Genomic DNA, 19,959 nt, shown 5'->3' with positions numbered 1-19,959 from the left:
TAAACCTTGCATCTTTTAATCGGTGAAGATCATTGACTGCTTAAATTGAAATTGTCACCAGTGCAAGGATAAAATATAATTGACCAAGAAGTTTAACAGATTTAATGCATTAAACTATAATATCTACTAATACTTGTTCAGTAGTTTAAAATTCTTAAAGGTTATTCACCTATATTTTATTGAAGTGACTTTGTCTTGTTTTGGTGATTAAGCATCATTGTTTTGGTGCTTAATTTGTGGTTTTGCTTTTTTATTAATTGGTATGAAAAGTTTTCATTCAAAATATTTATTATTTTCATTTGAATATTATTAAACTGTGGATGTTTATTGTTATTAATTTTCCTTTAGTGATGAACTTACAGACTACAATAATGGTCATACTATGTCTCTTTGACTTAATATATATTTTAGAATAAGTATTTGATTTCTTATTTGATCTATTTTTAAAATGTAACTTATTGCTATTTTTATTTTTCCCATTTTACCACTGATTTCTAATTCATTATGAAGTCATGAAAGGAATTTGGGTAATTTGATTTGTGTTTTAAGTTTTCCAGGTGTATTTTGGCTCAGCATATGGTGTGCTAGACTTGTTTGACTTGGTATAATATTACAGGACCATCCATGCTGCTTCAAATAGATAAATGAGGAAAGTGGGCATCTTCAAAGCAAGCTAAAGAGCTGCAGAATACTAAGGTCACAATTATACTGATACTTTTGAGGTGAATTTTCCATATATTTCTACAAGATCCTTTTAGTACATGGTGTTCATATCTATGCACTAACATTTATAAAATCTATTTCCAATATGAGCTATTGGTCATTTTGAAGGCTGAGTATTAAAATCTTACATTTCTATTGTGACATTTATTTAAAGTCTTTCAGTTTGATTTCATATTGAGATGCTCTGATATTCATCCACAGAGCTCTGTAACTTTTATTTAGTAATGATGTTTGGCTCCAGTGATGACATTTTAGAGCTATTATAAGAGATCCTCCAAGCAAGAGAGTCTCATGAACCTACTCATGCTCCTACTGAACACTCACTTCAGTTTCAGTTGGAGTTTTTCTTTATAGATGTGATGTTATACAATATTGTCAAAGATGTCATACAATATCACTTCATTCATTGTTTATGCTTACTATATTGCCATTTAAATTACAACATTTTATATTTGTAATATATAGAGTTTTAAAACCTTTGCATAGATAGTGGTAATTCACAATATACATGTAGTCTACATCTGGTAAAAAGGAATATATGTCTAGATGCTCAATAACTTGTGGAGTTTCAGCACAATACACTCTACTTTTTCCAAAATATGGTATTGTGTAATTATCCTGATACAGCCATCATGAACCTTTGTGAAAGGATGCACTTTGTAGATAACCAATTTTCTTTTCTCTAGCACACTGCAACTATAATCAAATTATGATGGATGTTCCTTTCTGACTTGATGCTCAGTTACACTTCCCAAATTGCCATCTTACACTGCTGCTGAAGGTGAATTTGAACACATCATATTTCCATTCCAAGGTGGGTCACCTACTGATAAAGCCTGCATTCAGTATATTTTGCATTTCAGTCATTTATTTGTTAGGGGTTGCATTTTTGAATGGGTTTTACATTTTTATTTAATTGCTTACTTTACTGTGGCTCTAAACTAATTTGTGGGCATTCTAGACAGTTATCTTGACAGATATCTGCCAAATACAGTAGAGATATGCTGATATATTTGATACATGCCATAATAATATCTCTATTTAGAAGAATATTTTTCTTTCTTTGCATCTTAAAAAAACAATTTACTACCATTTTTGAAAATGAATTAAATTTTGCAAATGTGGGTTTAAAGTAGTTAATGATTGTAGAATGAATATTAAAAACCCAGAGGCATATTTTGGGGCTAAAGCTGAAGATCAGATAAGCAAATTGTCCAGCCACTAGACATTTTTCACTTCTACCAATCTTCATACAGAAAGGGACAATCCTGTCCTCCAGACTACACTGCTCACCACCAAACCTCAAACTCATGGAACTGATCTAGTCTAAAACAGAAACAGAGCTCTTGTCTTCTCCAGCCTTATATTGCTCTCTAGAGCTGGAGTTAAAGACTTGGGATCCAAAGTGCTGAGATCAACTTTGGGTGAGCTCTGTTTCTGTTTTAGACTAGATCAATTTTATGCATTTCAGTGTGACCTTGAAATAACAGAGATCTATCTGTCTCTGTTTCTTCAGTGCTAAGATTAAGGTGTATGCCACCACTGACTGGCCTCTATGACTGTGGCAAGCTTTGCACTCTGATCTTCAGGCAAGCTCTATTTGTTAGATCATAAACAAAATATCCCTTTTTGTCTAAAACCAAAAAGAAGGCTATAACCAATACAAGAATACTTATATACAATAAGTACAATAACTATGATATATACAGGCAATAAGGTCATCAACAATGACTAGTACATTTTCTTTTTTCTCTATTTTTTATTTGAATTAGAAACAAGACTGTTTTATATGTCAATCCCAGTTACCTCTCCCTCCCATCCTTTCCTACTACCCCCCCCAAATAAAACCCTACTTATCACATATTCTTTCTTCTCCAAAGGGAGGGTGAGGCCTTCCATAGGGGGTCATCAGAGTCTATCATATACTGTAGGATAGGGCCTAAGCCCACCTCTGTGTGCCTTGGCTCAAGGAATATCCTCTGTGTAGAATGGCCTCCCAAAGTCCACACCTATGATAGTGATAAGTACTGAACTAATATAGGAGGTCCCATAGATTTCCGAGGTCTCCTCACTGAAACGCCTGTTCCTGGGGTCTGGATCAGTCCCATGCTGGTATCCCAGCTATCAGTCTGGGGACCAAGAGCTCCCTGTTGTTCAGGTCAGATGTTCCTGTGTGTTTCACCAGCCTGGTCTGGAACTCTTTGCTCATCACTTGTTCTTCTCTGGAACTGGATTCCACTTCAGTTCAGTGATTAGTTGTGGGTGTCTGCTTCTACTTCCACCAGCTGTTGGATGTTGGCTATAGAATGGCATATAAGAGTCATCAATCTCATTATCAGGGGAGGGCATTTAAGGTAGCCTCTCCTCTGTTGGTTAAATTGTTAGTTGGTGTTGTCTTTGTATATCTCCAGACCTTTCCCTAGTGCCTGATTTCTCTTTAAACCTAAAATGTTCCCTTTTATTGTGGTATCTCCTTTCTTGTTTTCTTCTATTCTTCCCCCAACTCAAACTTTCTGCTCCCTCATGTCCTCCTCACTCCTCCTCTTCTCCCCTTCTCATTCTCCTAGCTCTCTCTCCCCTCTTCCCATGCTCCCAATTTGCTCCTGAGATCTTGCCCATTCCCCTTATCCAGGGTACCGTGTATGTATCTCTTAGGGTCCTCCTTTTTTACTAGCTTCTCTGGCAGTGTGGATTATAGGCTGGTATTCCTTTACTCTATGTCTAAAATCCACGTATGAGTGAGTACATACCACATTTGTCTTTTTGAGATTGGGTTACCTTCACTCAGAATGGTTTCTTCTAGTTCCTTCCATTTTCCTGCAAATTTCAAGATTCCATTGATTTTTTTCCTGCAGAGTAGTACTCCATCATATAAATGTACCACATTTTCTCTATTCATTCTTTAGTTGAGGGATATTTAGTTTGCTTCCAGGTTCTGGCTATTACAAATATTCCTGCTATGAACATGGTTGAACAGATGTCCTTGTATGAATGTGCTTCTTTTGGGTATATGCCTAAGAGTGGAATTGCTGATCTTGTGATAGACTGATACTCATTTTCCTGAGGAGTCGCCATACTGATTTCCAAAGTGGCTGTACAAGTTGGCACTCCCACCAACAGTGGAGTTTGTTCCATATGCTATCCAGCATAACTATCATTGGTGTTTTTTATTTTAGCCATTCTAACAGGAGTAAGATGGTATCTCAGAGATGGTTTAATTTGCATTTCCCTGATGGCTAAGGATGATGAACACTTTTTTATGTGCCTTTCAGCCATTTTAGATTCCTCTATTTAGAACTGTCTATTTAGTTCTGTACCCTACTTTTTAATTGGATTGTTTGGTGTTTTGGAGACTTGCTTCTTGAGTTCTTTGTATATTTTGGAGATCATCCCTATGTCATATGATGGGCTGGTGAATATCTTTTCCCAGTCTGTGGGCTGTCGTTTTGTCTTGCTGACTGTGTCCTTTGCCTTACAGAAGCTTCTCAGTTTCAGGAGGACCCATTTATCAATTGTTGATCTCAGTGACTGTTCTACTGGTGTAATGTTAAGGAAGTGGTCTCCTGTACCAATGAATTCAAGGGTATTTCCCACTTTGTCTTCTAATAGGGTTAGTGTGGCTGCGTTTATGTTGAGGTCTTTGATCCATTTGGACTTAAGTTTTGTGCATAGTGATTGACATGGTTCTATTTGAAAACTATATTTGATAATATAGGATAGATATGGAGTAGTTTCTCCATATCTATCCTATATTGATGCATTCAAAAGTTAGTACCTAATTAACTTTCTATTCTAATTTGAATTATTAAATTACCTTTTAATGTCTCTCAACATTTTACACTTTACATCGCTTTAGTGAGTTTCTTTTCTGAATCTGATAAACCAGGAAACCTATAACTAGAGCCAAGAAGGAAATAATATTAATGGAGTAAGCAGGAAGTGCAAACAAGTGACTTCTAAAAACTGTGAGAAATGATAAAGCAGCTGGATGCCTGAACAGTCAGTCACCCAAGGATCTTCTGCAACATTGGGTCATGCATCTTTGGCCTAGCATATCTGACAGACTTTTCTGTGAAACAGGATTTTGAAGGACTGTCCCACCTTGTCTTAGCAAGGGTTGGTAGTCACTCATATTGGTGCCCTGCTTGTCTAGCATACTGTCAGTAGTCACGGCAAGGTACCTTTTATGCCAACTGGCATACATTTTCCACAAAGAAAGTAAACTCAGTGTGGAGTTTCTTTGATGCCCAGCACCTTCTCTGATGTATATTGGTGCTGCCAGGAGCAGGCCTGTCTCGTTATAAAAAAAAAAAAAACTAAGTTATTAAAACATCTTAAATAACATATTCTGCAGATCTCTGAAGTGTTTGAAGATGATCTGTATAAAATATATCTGTTTGACCTTGTAAACATACTTAACATAACTATAAATTCAATTGTAATAGGCACCTAATTACTAACCTACATTTCCTTATTATCCTATATAGTTGGTAATAATAACTTCCAAGAACTAGAAATTTGCATTACATTGTTAAAAGAGATGTATAGGTACAATATCTTAAACAAGATTAGAAACATATGTCCAGTGTGTTTTAACATAATTAATCTCAAATTTGTATCAATATATTATACAAAATTTGAATACAATATATAAAAGCCCAATCTAATTTAAAATATTTAAAACTAGTAGTTGCTTTTTAGAAGTCAATTTATTAATCTACCTTTTTAGTCTTCTCTACATCTTTATTTTTTCAAAGTATATTCAATAATCAATCCTTTTTATTCTATCCCTTTTTCTTTTCAAAATGAGAACCCTGAATCTAATCTTTGTTTAGCTTTTTTTCTGACCATTAGCAATAAAAACTTCTAACCAATCACCTAAACACTTACAATATCCATACTGAATAAAAAACAAAAAAACACCCATGCCACCTCTTGGGAAAGTGAGTGTCATATTCTCAAACTTTCTTCCTGATGTCCAGGAGTGATGGCATCTTTAAAGGATCCAGATTAGAAAAATTTTGGTTAATTGTCAAGTCTTGGAATTGGTATCTGTATCATATTTTCCAGTTTATACATAATTTTAAAGTATAGGGCTTGTCTCAAGTCCTGGATAGAGTAGTCTGTGAGGCTGGGTCATCTCAATTAGTCACTTCAAAATTATTCTGAGCAGTTTGTAATCCAAAGCTGATGTTTAGTTGATGCTTTTCAGGTTAGTAGTGTTATTGTAGTCCTGGTGTAATTGTCATTGTGGGGTTCTATATTTTTTGGAGACTCCACAGATCACTTTAGGTCAGATTATTCCTTTTCTTGGCAATATTTTCTGGGAAGTTCTCGCTTCCACTTTGTATTTTTACCCCAACCCTAACTTTAGGGTGGTTCCAAACCTAATCTTTATCTATCTAGATTCATGGTTTCTACCCAAATTTTTGTCTTATCTTCTAAAGCTCTTCTGTCATCTAGAGCAGTAATTTTTAAACAGGTATTAGGTTCTTATTTTGCTCTGGGAAGGAGTTTCCACAATGACAGTAAACAATGAATTGAAATTGTCATAGGGGCTTGCAAGAGTCCCCTCAAGGAGTTCCCCAATTGCAAACGGTTACCTTGAATATTCCTTATTGATCTACATTAATTAGTCCAATGCATGCCTTTACCACACCTTCTGCATAATCCAGAAGGAAGGGGGAGTTCTGTTTGGATTATGGTTAGAAAAATACATTGTTTCTAGGAATGCCCTGTTTACAGTCCCTTTTAAGGTGACCTTGCTTGTCACAAATGAAACATTTGGCATTTCAATTTTTCGTCAAATCTTTGGAAATCACCTCTCCTATTCGTACATCATCATGGTCATGAGATCCAATATTGATTGTATCTCAGACTTATTCCTCCAAAGGAGCTGACCTTGCCTTTAAAGTTATAATTATCCTTTTTCACTGAAATTTGCCATTTTCAAAAGACAGAGATTGAATTGTTATCTGTCTAGCCTCTGAACTTGGTATCATTCTATTTACTGCTGATGTCAATCTTTGTAAGTAATCTGTGAAGAATTCTTTTGGACCCTGTATAACTTTAGTAAATAATTCAATCTTATTTCGTATTTCTCCAAAGCTGATTTGTGGCATAAAGCCAGTGCATGGTCATGATATAGATATTTATGTTAGTAAATTAGTTAGCTTTCTGTGTTAGTATAATCTCCTCCAACAAGTTGATCTTGGGAGATTTTTATCCCTCCAGGTTTACTCCATTGTTCAGTCATCTTAGCCTCTTCTTTGAAAAAGTTACTTCATTGTAATTGTGAACCAAGCTTTAAAACACCTTTAAGAAAGTCTATTCAGTCTTTAGGGATACTTCTATAACAACCTGACTATGAGTTTAACATATGCTTCACAGATGGTGAATGCATACCATGTGAGACTTGAATCTCCTTAAATCTAACATTGGCACAGGGGTCCATTTAGTTTTTACAGAGCCTCTGTCATTTGGCAATTCCTGAAAAGTTACTGGATATATTAAGGTTGTTTGTTTGAAAACCCTAAGCCATTCTCTAAACTTATAATTTAATGCTGGAATTGGTTCTCCTTTAAATTCCTCTGTCTGAGTTTGAATATCTAAATGGCCTGCTTTAGCAAGTTTTTCTAAGGCCTGTACCTTGGCATTTGTATCAACCAAATTTTTAGAGATAAACCAAGAATTATCAAACTGACAACAAAGATTACCAAAATTATAATTAACAGTATGTTAATACTGGTTATATTGACTATCCCTTCATTTAATTCTCCCTCCATTGTACTAGTGTTTCCCAGTTTTTTAATGTGTGAAGCATTCCCCTTTTAATTTTTTTATTTAAATTAGAAACAAGATTGTTTTACATGTTAATCCCCATTCCCTCTCCCTCCCTCCTCTCCTGTCCCCCACTAACACCGTATCTGTCCAATACCATTTCTGCTCCCCAGGCAGAGTGAAGCCTTCCTTTAAGAGTCCCCAATTGTTTCACTGAATCTTCAGGCATTGTCAGTGAACTGTGAGGTGTAGCACAGCATGTCTGATCAGAGAACTGCCATGTGGCCATGAGCTAAGAGTTGCAATCCAAGGAGAGAGTCTATAGGGGAAGCCCACAACCCAAGATGGGGGTGGGGGTGGTAGGAATAGCGGATGTCTGAAAAACCAAACATGGGATTGTGTGGAAAAAACACATGTGGTAGGAGTGGCCTGAAGGTAAAACCAGCCAGTCTAGGGTGCTTAAGTCTTATGCCATTTGGAGCATAGGTAGTTCTGGAGTTTTCATGGCAGTTGGATACTGTTTTAGAGAGGCTACAACAGGAAAATTCCAAACTTGCACAGAGGCTTGGGAAAAAAAGAAAAGAAAATCTAGCATGCTGGGCAGTAACTCCAGTGGAAATCCTGTATGCAGCCCGAGCCTGTGCCAGTGGCTGCAAAGTCACAAACAAGTGATCTGTTGTGAATTTGTACAACGAAAATTGGGTTCCAGATATAACACCAATAATGAAAACCTGTAGACAGGTATTGGGTTTCAAACTGAAGATCAGAAATGAAAAGCAGTCAACCACTAGAGAGCTCTAAATTCTACCAAGGCTCAGAACAAAATGGGGCAATCCTGTCCTCAGCAGGACCAGATTGAACACACTGCCCTCCTTTTTCCATTCCCCTTTATTCCTCCTTAGTGTTGGGATTAAAGTTGTATATCACCATCACACTGTTCCTATGGCTAACTAGTGTGGCTGCTAGGATTAAAAGTGTGTGCCACCACTGCTTGGCCTCTGTGGCTGACTAATATGGCTAGTTTTGCACTATGATCTTCAGGCAAGCTTTATTTGCTAGATCAGAAACAAAATAGCACCACAAATGTTCATTAGCTAATGTCACTAAATAATGTTCCCTTAATTTTTTTTACATTTTATGCTGTTAGAATTTTGAGGTTTCTAATGTATCAAATTCTTTAAACAAGAAGTTACCACTTGTGATTATTTTACCACTTGCCATTCTTTGGTTACCTCTTTTATGACAGTTTCCTATCTCTTTTTATCAACACTTCTTAGGCTGTTCTGTTTTTAATTAATTAATCTTTTATATTTAGGTAGTATCTGGTGGTTGCCATTATGGATCTGATAAAACTTATTACATTATTTTATTAAGCTGAGAGCAGCTTACCTTTAATTACTTGTGTATAAATCTCTGCACTTTAACATCCATATACTCAAGTATAAATTTCAGAACATAACTTTTTATACTGTGCATTATTCAGGGAACACGACAGTATGTTGATCAATATTAGGAGAACATGGTATGGCATTCAATACTATAAAATGTTGCCAGTAAAGCTTGGAGCCCAACTCATATGAACATAAAAGCTACCATGCATTGTATCATGTTTAGTTTTATGTGGAAGTTGTTTGCTCCAGGACCCAGCTAGCCAAAGAATATTTCAGATGTTGCTGTGGATATGTATATAAATACTGTTTGCAATCTAAATACTTTAAGAAATTGGGATTATCATCTTTAGCAATAGTGATTTTCAGGAAAACCTGAGGTTTCACCAAGAAGAGAAAATTCTTCCTTAATTATGTAAGTTAAACTGTGCCTGGGTTTCCAGGAAAATGTTATTACTCTGAAGTTCTCAGACATTCTAAAAATTTAGTGAGATAGTTTCTTAAACTCCCCCTTCTTCCATGCTCATTATTCTCTCTCTCCCAACTCGTCCTCTTATGTCCATGTCTCTCAAATTTCACTCTCAATTCCCCCATTCTTCCTCCTATACATTTGTGTGTAAATATGAAAAGAATCATGGAACATAAATATGCTTCATATGTAAACATATATATGATAATAAATATAAAAACACAATTTTCACATACACCCCACTTGCTATTGCTAATTGATAAGGTAGTTTACCTGGAAGAGGAACTTACCATATATTAATTATTATGGAATATAATTCAAAGTGCTTAGCATCATACAGTACAATTGGACAGGCTGCCACATCTTTCTGTATTAACAACTATCATGATAAAAATGTGTACAAACCAGAGAAACAAATACTTGGTTTTTCACACATTAAGTTGGAAAATAGAAGCAAAGAGTATTATGAGAAGTGCTAGTACGCTTTCAATTATTTTAGGTTATTCTTTGTCACTGCTTTTCTCTTTCAGATAAACCTGTACTTTGGGAGTATGGCCAATTCCACCCTGGTGACTGAGTTCCTCCTGGAGGTTTTTGCTGAGACATGGGAACTCAGGCTCCTCCTCAGTGTACTGTTCCTACTGGTGTACTTGGGCAGCCTTTTAGGGAACTTTACCATCATCATTGCTACCACAGTTGACCCGACCCTGAACACACCCATGTACTTCTTCCTCAGGAATCTATCCATCTTAGACATGTGCTATGTTTCTGTCACTGTCCCCAATGCCTGTGTCAACTCTCTCACTGACCACAGGAATATTTCTATGACTGGGTGTGCAGCTCAGATCTTTTTGGTCTTCTTTTGTGCTTGTGTAGAGATTCTCTTTCTTGCTGTCATGGCTCAGGACCGCTATGTGGCCATCTGTAAGCCTCTCCTCTACCCTATGATCATGAGTCACCAAGTCTGTATTCAGATGACATTGGCTTCCCTATTTAGCTGCCTTGTCATTGCAGGTATGCACACTATCAAAACATTCCAGCTTTCCTTCTGTCATTCTAACATGGTACCCCAGTTCTTCTGTGATATCCCTTCTTTGCTGAGACTTTCTTGCTCAGACACTTTTATCAACAAACTATTAATTCTTCTGACTGCCATTGGGGTCAGTGGTAGCTGCTTTATCTTCATTGCTATATCATATGTTCGAATATTATCAACTGTGATGAGGGTTCCTGTCAAAGGAGAGCGAGGGAAGGCTTTTTCCACCTGTGTCCCTCACATTATTGTGGTGTCTTTGTTTCTTTCTTCTGGTGCCTACGTGTATCTAAGAACTCCAGTAACATCAGAAGTAGTTCAGGAAATGACACTTTCTGTATTATATACCATCGTTCCACCATTCTTAAATCCTATCATATATAGTCTTAGAAACAAACAGATAAAGGAGGCTGTGAGGAAAGTAATATTAAGGATTTTTTTCAGAGTTTAATATAAAAATATTGTATTGGTCAGGATGTTATAGAGGAAAACACACAAGCACACACACACATACACACTACCAAGTGGCTTTTTCCCATTTTATTGAAGAAATTTTTTACATAATATATTCTGATTTTAGTTACCCCTTCCTCTACTCTTCCTAATTCCTCAACCTGTCCTCCCATCCAGATCTATCCCCTTTCATCTCATTAGGAAACAACAGACTTCTAATTGTAAATAATAAAATAAAATGAAATAAAGTATAAGAAAAAGCAAAAACTAGTGCATCAAAACATCCCAAAAGCAAGAAATAGACAGAAAGAGATGAAGACAAGGTCCAAAAACTGCAGAGTTCCACTCATTTAAAAACTAAAGAAGCCCATAAAAATATTAATATATATGCAGAGGACTTGTATGGTAAAAAGATGGAGAAATAAATCTCTGCAATATATCTTAAAATAAAATATAAGATAAAAAATAGCCCTGAAAAGAAATTATGAGGGAAGGCTCCTTTAATTAAATCCTTGAGTTGGTTTTCTCTTCAACACCCACTTCTGGGCATGCAGTCTAGTGTAGTTTGTTTAACCATTGAAACTCCCTTGGAAGAAAATAAATTTACACTTGGAAGTAGTTATCAAGTAGAGATCATTTCCAGTTTAAAGATATGGGCATGTGTCTTCTTCTTATTTCAGTTCTAGGATTTCATCTAATGAGACACATGTAGCCTTTTGATGTTGCATCAGTCTCTACAAGTTCATATATGTGGACATCATGTTGATTTAGATGGCCTTGTCTTCTTGTTGTCCTCCATCACCTCTAATTCATACACTCTTTCAGTTTCCTTTGCACAAAGCTCCTTGAGCCCATAGTGGAAGGATCTGGTGGAGCCATCCAGTTTAAGGCTGACTGCTCTAAGGTCTCTAGTCTTTCACTCTCTGCATTATGTTTGCTGAATAAGACACTGGTCTATGAGTGTAGCAGATTGTCATTAGGAGTTATTTTATTTTTAAGTTTTTAAATTTAATTTATATAGAGTGGTAGTATTTGATGTTACCCTAGGTCCTAGGGCTATCTAGTCCAGGTTCTTGTTTACCCAAACAGTTAATATGGGTTCTGTCTAGAGGTGTGGATCATAAGTCAAACCAGACAAACTTTGAGTCACCATTGCCCTAGTGTTCTGTTCTTGCAAGCCAGGACACAATTATAGTTCAAAGAATTTGGGGCTAGACTGGGGTTTATACTACTATAATGGTAATATGCAAAGAACTTTTCTGTACCAAATACACGAGAATGTAAGAGTTAAGGAACTCTATAGACACCAGCTTGACTTCTTCACCTTCAATAACATGTGTAGGTTTGTCCTCAGCAATGAACTTTACGGTCAGTTTTGGAGAGCAACCTGTAGTCTTGATGATGATCTGGGTTGTTTTGGTGGTCCACATGAAGGCCTTTGGCCAACAATTCAATTTAACATTACACAAAACTAGTACTGGGAGCTTCATTTGATAACAACAGATGGCCTGTTTGGACTCTCTCCCATTATTTTGTGATTTTAGTTTAGATTGTGATTTAGTTTAGATTAGATAAAAACATATATATAAATGTTTTTACTGCATTGGGTTTCCACTATGCCCTTCCAAAGGGTCTTATTTTATTTTGTCTCCCCGTAATCCCATCTTCTTCCCTGCCTGTTTTCTCCCCCAACCAACTTAATCCTCCCATTCCAGTCTTCCCCATCCACCCACAACTATTGATTGTATTTCTCTTTTCTAATGAGATCTATCTGTTTACCCTACTCCCTTATTCTAAACAAAACTGTGGTTCTAATAATTGTAGCTTGGTTATAATTGACTTAAAGCCTCATAGTCACATATAGTAACTAATACCCTATTCATCTTCCTGGGTCCCTGTTACCTCACTCAGGATGGTTATTTTTCCTGGTTCCATCCATTTACCTGTGACATTTCATGATTTAATTATTGACTAATATCCCTTTGTGTAAATGTACCATAATTTCTTTACCCATTCTTCAGTTGAGGAACATCTTTAAATTCATGACTATTATAAATAGAGCAATTAACATGTTTGAGCAAGTATCTCTGTGATAGGATTAAGTAACATTTGGGTATATGTCTAAGAGGAGTATAGCTGGATCTTGAGGTAGATTTATTTCCATCTTCCTCTGAACTGCCACATTGATATCTATAGTGACTGTACATTTGCACTCCTACCAACAAGAGATTTGGTTTGCATTTCCCTGAGGACTAAGTATGCTGGACATTTCTTGACATATTTCTCAGCTACATGAGTTTCATTTTGAAAATTTTCTGTTTGGAACTGTAACTTTTTTTTTAACTGGGTCATTTGTTTTCTTGATATCTCATTTCTTCAGTTCTTTGTACATTTTAATATTAGCCCCCTATTGGGTATGAAGTTAAAAATATTTTCTCATTCTGTAGGATGATATTTTGTCTTTATTATGGTGTCTTTTGCTATCCAGAAAGTTCTCAGTGTCGTGAAATCCAGTTTATTATTTGTTGATCTTAAATTGTGTGCTAACGGTGTTCTTTTAAGGAGTTATTTTGTGACAGTAAGTTCAAGGATATATTCAACATTTTACCTTCTATCAGGTTGTATATCCAGTTTTATATTAAGGCTTTGATTCATTTGAAGTTGAGTCTTGTTCAGGGATATATGGATCTATTTACATTCTTCTTTTCTATGTACAGCATCCAATTTGACTAGTCCCATTTGTTGACCTTCCTATCTTTTTTCAATTGCATATTTTTGGTTTATTTATCAAAATTCTGGTCTCAATAGGTATGGGGATTTATGTCTGGTTTGCAATTTGATTCCATTGACTAACATGTATGTTTTATGCCTTTACCATGCTCTTAGTTTTTTAACTATAGCTGTAGAGTATATTGTGAGGTCATCAATAGTGATATGTTTAGTAGGTGTTTTTTTAATTCCAGGTTGTATTAGCTATCCGTGTGTGTGTGTGTGTGTGTGTGTGTGTGTGTGTGTGTGTGTGTTTCCAATATTAAGCTGAAAATTGTTCTTTCAAATATGTGAAAATTGTGTTGGAATTTTTATAAGAATTGCATAGAATCTGTAGATTGCTTTTGGTAGGATAGCCATTTTCACTGTATTAATCCTAATATATATCCATGAGCATAGGAAATCTTTCCATCTTCTGGCATCTTCTTTAGTTTCTTTCAAAAATATTTTAAAGTTTTATCAAATAAGTAGTTATATTCAGTGTTCTCTTGCTGTAAAGAGACACCATGAGCACAGAAACTCTTATAAAAGGATGAATTTAATAGGGGATTTCTTATGGTTTCAGAGATTTAATTTATCATCATTTTTGGTAGTATAGCTGCACACAGGCAGACATGGTGATAGAGAAATAACTGAGAGTTCTACATCCAGATCCATTGGCAGCAGGAAGAGACTGACATTGGGCTTGGCTTGGGCTTTTCAAACTTCATTCCCCATCCCGGGTGAAAGCCTTCCTCCAACAAATCCACACATACTCAAACAAGCCCAAACTTCTTAAATCTTGTCAGGTAGTGCCACTCCTTGATTATAGTAGGAAATTACCAATACGGAATCAGGTAGAAATATAAGGGTATTTAATAGGGAAAAGCCTTACTTACAGAGCGAACCAGCCAGCCGGTGGTAGTCTGTACAGCAAGAAGCAAAGAGAAACCGAAACCGAAAACGCAGACCCCCTACTCACTCTGACCACGCCCTCACAAGCCCTCAGGTACTCCTGTAGCCAGCCCCTAAGAAGGCATGGTTACAGCTTCCCCTACACTTGATGACTAAGCATTCAAATCTATCAGCATTTAGGGGCTATTTGTATCCAAACCACAACATAATAACTTCACTTGGATGGTTAGAGTTACCCTAAAATATTTTGTATTATTTGAGAAAGACTATTGATTTTTGTGATTTATTTTGTATCGAGCTACTTTGCTGAAGTGCTTACCAGGAATAGGAGTTTCCTAGTGGAAATCTTTAGGTCACCTATGTATGCTATCATATCATCTGTAAATAATGATATTTTGACTTCTTCCTTTCCAATTTGTATACTTGTTCTCCTTTGTCTGTGTTACTAATTTAGCTGAGACTTCAAGTGCTATAGGAAATAGGTATGGAGAGAGTGGACAACATTGTCTTGTTCCTGATTTCAAGTGGGATTGCTTTGAGTTTCTCTTCATTTAATCTAATGTTGAATACGGACTTCTTGGAAACTGCCTTTAGTATATTGAGGTATGTCCCTTGTATCCCTAGTCTCTCTAGAACTTTCGTCTTCTTTTTGTTCCAGAACTTTCAGGTGTGCTATTAAGTTACTAATATGAGATGTCTCCTTTTTTTTTTAATATAGGCACTTAGTGGCATGACCTTGCCTTTTAGAAATTTCTTAAATAAAAAATAATTAAAGTAAAAATAAATAACCAAAAAACATGGAGTTATTTATTGTTTTGTTCAACCACTCCTGGGGTGGAGGCCTACCCTGGAGTGTGGTTGATACAGTGACACTGTATTGGAGAAAACTGATTTTCTCTTTCCCAACAGGTATCAGTTGCTAAGACCTCCTTGGTTAAAGGTAGGTCTTTGTATTGATTTTTCCCTTTTCCCTTCTTGGATTTTCTCACCTTGAACCTGTGCAGGTCTTTTGAATGCTAACACAATTTGAAATTTTTGCCTTACTATTTTTTTATTTGTTTTGACTTTTGGTTTTGGAATTCATTTCTATTTTTTGAGAGAGAGAGCATACATGAAGTTGGATGGGTATAAAGGTGATGAGGATATGAAAAGATGGAGATTGCCAGTATAGTGACAATTCCTTACAGCTTTCATATACATCTAAAATTCTCTTCACATTTCAGATGGCAATGATTCAAAGTACCAATGCTGATGTAACTTGTCATTCTTTCTGATGTCTCTGTTTGTTCAAATAACTATGTGATTTCTTTCCTTTGCTCAACCCTTACTGATAAATATGACTCCAGCAATGTGGTGTAAGGAAATCTGATGAACTACAGAAATAACTCAAAGGCAAATAAAAAAAGATGAGCACTGCAACATACAAATGTATGATTTTAATATATATACATATATATGCAATGAATACAACTAAGTTCAGTGAATTTTGTGTAAAAAAGGAAATAATAAACATAAAATTCAAGACCATGATTATTTTGACAGAAAAGGCACAGCTGTTCAGGAATGCACAGTTCTTTCTTGATATGGTTACTGAGATTACAAATGTTAGTTAATTATTAATTATACATGTATTTTGCATATAGTTTAAATAAAATGAATTTATAGTCTAACATTCATGCTTTAAAATGCAGAATGATGAGGTTTACTAGAATTGTGAATAGATCAGAAATCATCAACTAGTGTCTGAAGTGATTCTTTGAGCTTTGGTGTCCAGGCAGCACTTAAGCCTCTGTGCAGAGCAGGCTTGTACACTGTCACAGGTGTGTTCCCTAATGATGTGATTCTTGTGTACGTTGAGATGACACAGGTAGATGCTATATTAGATTTCTGAAAATGTCAGCTAAATGAGTTGCTATATTTGACTGTTTATCATAGTTTTAATGACTTAATTGAACCTCAAATTTCAGAGGTATATTCTACAATTACAAAATAAAATTTATCCATTTTTTCTTTTTTGATACACAAGGAAAAATAACCAGAATATAAATGTGTATATAAACATACATACAGATATTACACATAATCATAAAATCTCAACCTGTATTTTTCTATATAGGTCATCCCAATAATATCATACCTACTAAATAGGGATTCTCTGAAGTACCTTTAGGCTACTTCTCTCAAAGTCTCTGCTGCAGCTTGCACTGTGAAGGCTGCAATAGAAATCTGTCTCTTCACTTCTCTCCAGGCCTTAGAAGGGTCCACTTTGCTATCAATATCAAAAAGAGCATCATAAATCCCTGGGAATGACTCTCCAGCATATTTGTTGTGGCTGCTTGGAGCATAGATAATATGCCTGTTGATAAAACATATTTCCATACATTGGTTACACAAACAATATACAAGAGAATGAGGGCACTGTGTTTGAACTGCATATGTCTTATTTTCTTGCTTGAATGTTTCAATTGTTACCTGAATTCAAAATACTATATTCTCCTGGAATATTAATATACATAATTTTACATTTAATGGATAACTCAAAGTGCTTCAGTGCAAAACAAATAACAGTAAGAATAACTAGTATGAACTGTGCTTAGTATTTAAAATGTTGACTTACAATTTTTTATAATTACTAAAATAACTGTGTAATGGTGATAATGGTGTTACAAGGAGGAAAGTGATCTGAGAAGAAAAGTAATAAAATATTCTCAATGCACATTGCCAGTAAATGGTGATGTTTTACATCATACTCCCTGCTAAGACACATCATGGCATCATGCTCATAGCCAGCCAACTGTGTACTATTGCCAACTTTTTATTGTTTTGGTAAGATGGATTCATCTTTATAAGAATCAACCTATAGTATAACAAGTCATTATGAATCAATTTTTAGTCTCATGCATGACATAGGTACATATATATTACTGAAGTAGCCAAAGGACTTAATGGAGTGACTCTGGAAGACCATTTCATAATAAAGTCTTACACCAAGCAACATAGTCCATAGTCTTTTTAATTCAAACTCATTCATGTTCTTAAAAACTTGAAGAGTGGCTCTCAACCTTCTTAAATACTGCGTGACCTTTTAATACAGTTTTTCTTGTTATGGTGATGCCCAATTATTAAACTATTGAGTTGCTGATTCATAACTTTGCTTCTGTTATGAATCATAATGTAAAACTCTCATATGCAAGATTTCTGATAATTCACTGGGAGTTTCCAGTGAAAGTATCCTGTGACCTTCAAAGTGGTCAAGATCCACAGGTTGAGAAGCACTGGCCTATCAGAGTGAAGTCAGATTCTATACATTTTTTATTAGAATTAAACACAAAGAGCCTTTGTCCAGGTTCTAGTGGAGTCTTCATACTCTCCACTGGTGAGCAGAACACCAAGTCTGCATGCTTCTCTCAGCATTCTAGTCTTCCTAACTCCCACCAGATACACTCTCAATGAGGTGTGCTTATCATATTTTAGGAATTAATCCTCAAACTCTCCCACACTCAACCTTGCAAACTAATTCCAAAGGACAATGAGCATCAGTAAGATTATCATAGCAACAACCCACACTTAGCACAAGTTTCCTGTATTACTTACTTTCACCTAACTGTGACAAAATACCTGCCAAAATCCACATAAGGTAAGAATGGAATATTTTGTCTCAGAATTTAAGGGTACAGTATACTCTGGTGGGGGAAGCATGACAGCAGAAAGGTGGGGCAGCTGAGCATATTATATCCACACTCAGCCAGAAGAGAGATAATTCTGGTAATCCCATTACAATCCCCTTATATTCCACCCAGGCCCTGTGCCATGTCAGGATGCCACCTATGCTAAGTATTATGTGTTCCCAAATTGGTTACTCATTTTCTGTAAACAATCTCACACCCAGAATTTTGTCTCTTGTGTGATTCTAAATCTCATTATGTTGACAATGAGATTAATAATCCCAGTCTCCAACAATTCAAAATAGTTCTGAGTGAAAAGAATAATGCTGGAGGTATCATAGTACTTAGTTTCAAGCTGCACTACAGAGCCCCATTCCCAAAAAAGCACATGACACAAAAAATACATGGATAAATGAAAAGATGTCAATAAATATTCATTGAGAAAAAGATAGCCTCCTCAACAAATGTTGCTGGTTAAACTACACAAGAGAATGAAACTATATCCCTGTCTCTTTTGCTACATATACAAGCATTTCATAATGGATCAAAGACCATAAAGTAATACCTGAATCCCTGATAGTGATAAAATATAGGGAAAACATTTCAAGGTGTAGGTGTAGACAAGGATATTTGAAAAGGACTCCAGTTGCTAATAAATAATGCCAAGTTCTTAAAACCTTTGCTCATATTATCTATTTTCCCTTTCTATGACTGAATTCCAGGATTCTAGTGTTTAGCTGTGGATTTGTACATCTGCTTCCATTAGTTACTAGATGGAAGGTTCTATGATGACAATTAAGGTAGTCATCAATATGATTGCAGAAGAATGGCAGTTAAGGTATCCCTACATGATTTCTTTGGTTCTTAGTTGGGGAAGACCATGATGGGGAAACCCACAGAAACAGCTTACCCAAGAAAGTGGGAGTTGAAAGACTCTAGACTGACAGCTGGGGAATCTGCATAAGACAGAACTAGACCATCTGAATGAGGGTGACAGTTGGATGGCTGGGCAGTTTGTGGGGCCACTAGCAAGGTAACCAGTATTCATCCCTAGTGCATGAATCGGCTCTTTGGAGGTCATTTCCTATGGAAAGTACCTTTCTCAGGCTAGATACAGAGGGGAGGACCTTGGTCCTGCCTCAAGTAATGTGACAGACTTTGTTGATTCCCTATGGGAGGTCTCACACTCTGTGAGGAGTGGATGGGGGTGAGGTGAGGAGAAGGTGGGGAAAGCAGGAAGATGGTATGGAGAGGGAACTAGTATTGGTATGTAAAGTAAGATAGTTTAAAAAATAAAAATATAATAAAAAGGGAAAATATTTCCAGGGATTGATTAGTATAATGTAAGGAAAATTTAAAGGTTCTGTGCAGCAGGGGACAGGTAAATGAATGGACTATTGATGAAATTGGAGAAAATCTTTGTTACTTAAACATCTGACAGAGGATTGATATCTAAAATATATAAGGAACACACTCATTAAACAACCAAACCCTACACTACTCAGTTAATAATTGGGCTAAAGAGAAAAACACACTCTTCTCAAGAGATGAAGCATAAAATCTAATCAACATGCAAAAGTGTTCAACATGCTAATTATCAGGGAAATTTAAATTAAAACCACCTTGCGTTCCGATCTCTCCCAAGTAACTAACAAAGCAGAAGAAATGCTGATGAAGATGTAGGGAGAAAGGAATGTTTACACATCAATGGTTGGAGTGTACCTAGCCTAATTACTATAGGAATAAATATGAAAGTAACTCAAGAAAAATACAAATAGAGCTACC

General features: G+C 35.9%; 2 protein-coding genes across 4 annotated transcripts in view; one reads left to right on the top strand and one right to left on the bottom strand.

The window, feature by feature from the left end:
- The first annotated feature begins 9,911 nt into the window (after window positions 1–9,911).
- LOC100770321 (olfactory receptor 14C36) lies at window positions 9,912–10,844 on the top strand. The gene has a single exon (XM_027407945.1). The coding sequence runs from the start codon at window positions 9,912–9,914 to the stop codon at window positions 10,842–10,844; it is 933 nt and encodes a 310-aa protein (XP_027263746.1).
- Window positions 10,845–15,930: 5,086 nt separating this feature from the next.
- Window positions 15,931–19,959, bottom strand: part of LOC100768684 (glutamate carboxypeptidase 2) — a 138,870-nt gene continuing 134,841 nt past the window's right edge. For 2 of the 3 annotated variants that reach the window (XM_027407582.2, XM_027407581.2), the window contains exon 21: window positions 15,931–16,865. In XM_027407582.2, the coding sequence (XP_027263383.1) occupies window positions 16,676–16,865 (190 nt within the window). In that variant the 3' untranslated portion in view covers window positions 15,931–16,675. The remainder of the gene's footprint in view (window positions 16,866–19,959) is intronic. The other variant, XM_027407583.2, reaches the window with a different exon arrangement.

Source organism: Cricetulus griseus, chromosome 3, assembly GCF_003668045.3.
Source record: "Cricetulus griseus strain 17A/GY chromosome 3, alternate assembly CriGri-PICRH-1.0, whole genome shotgun sequence".
NCBI classification, from domain to species: domain Eukaryota; kingdom Metazoa; phylum Chordata; class Mammalia; order Rodentia; family Cricetidae; genus Cricetulus; species Cricetulus griseus.
This window is presented reverse-complemented; position numbering and strand designations above follow the sequence as displayed.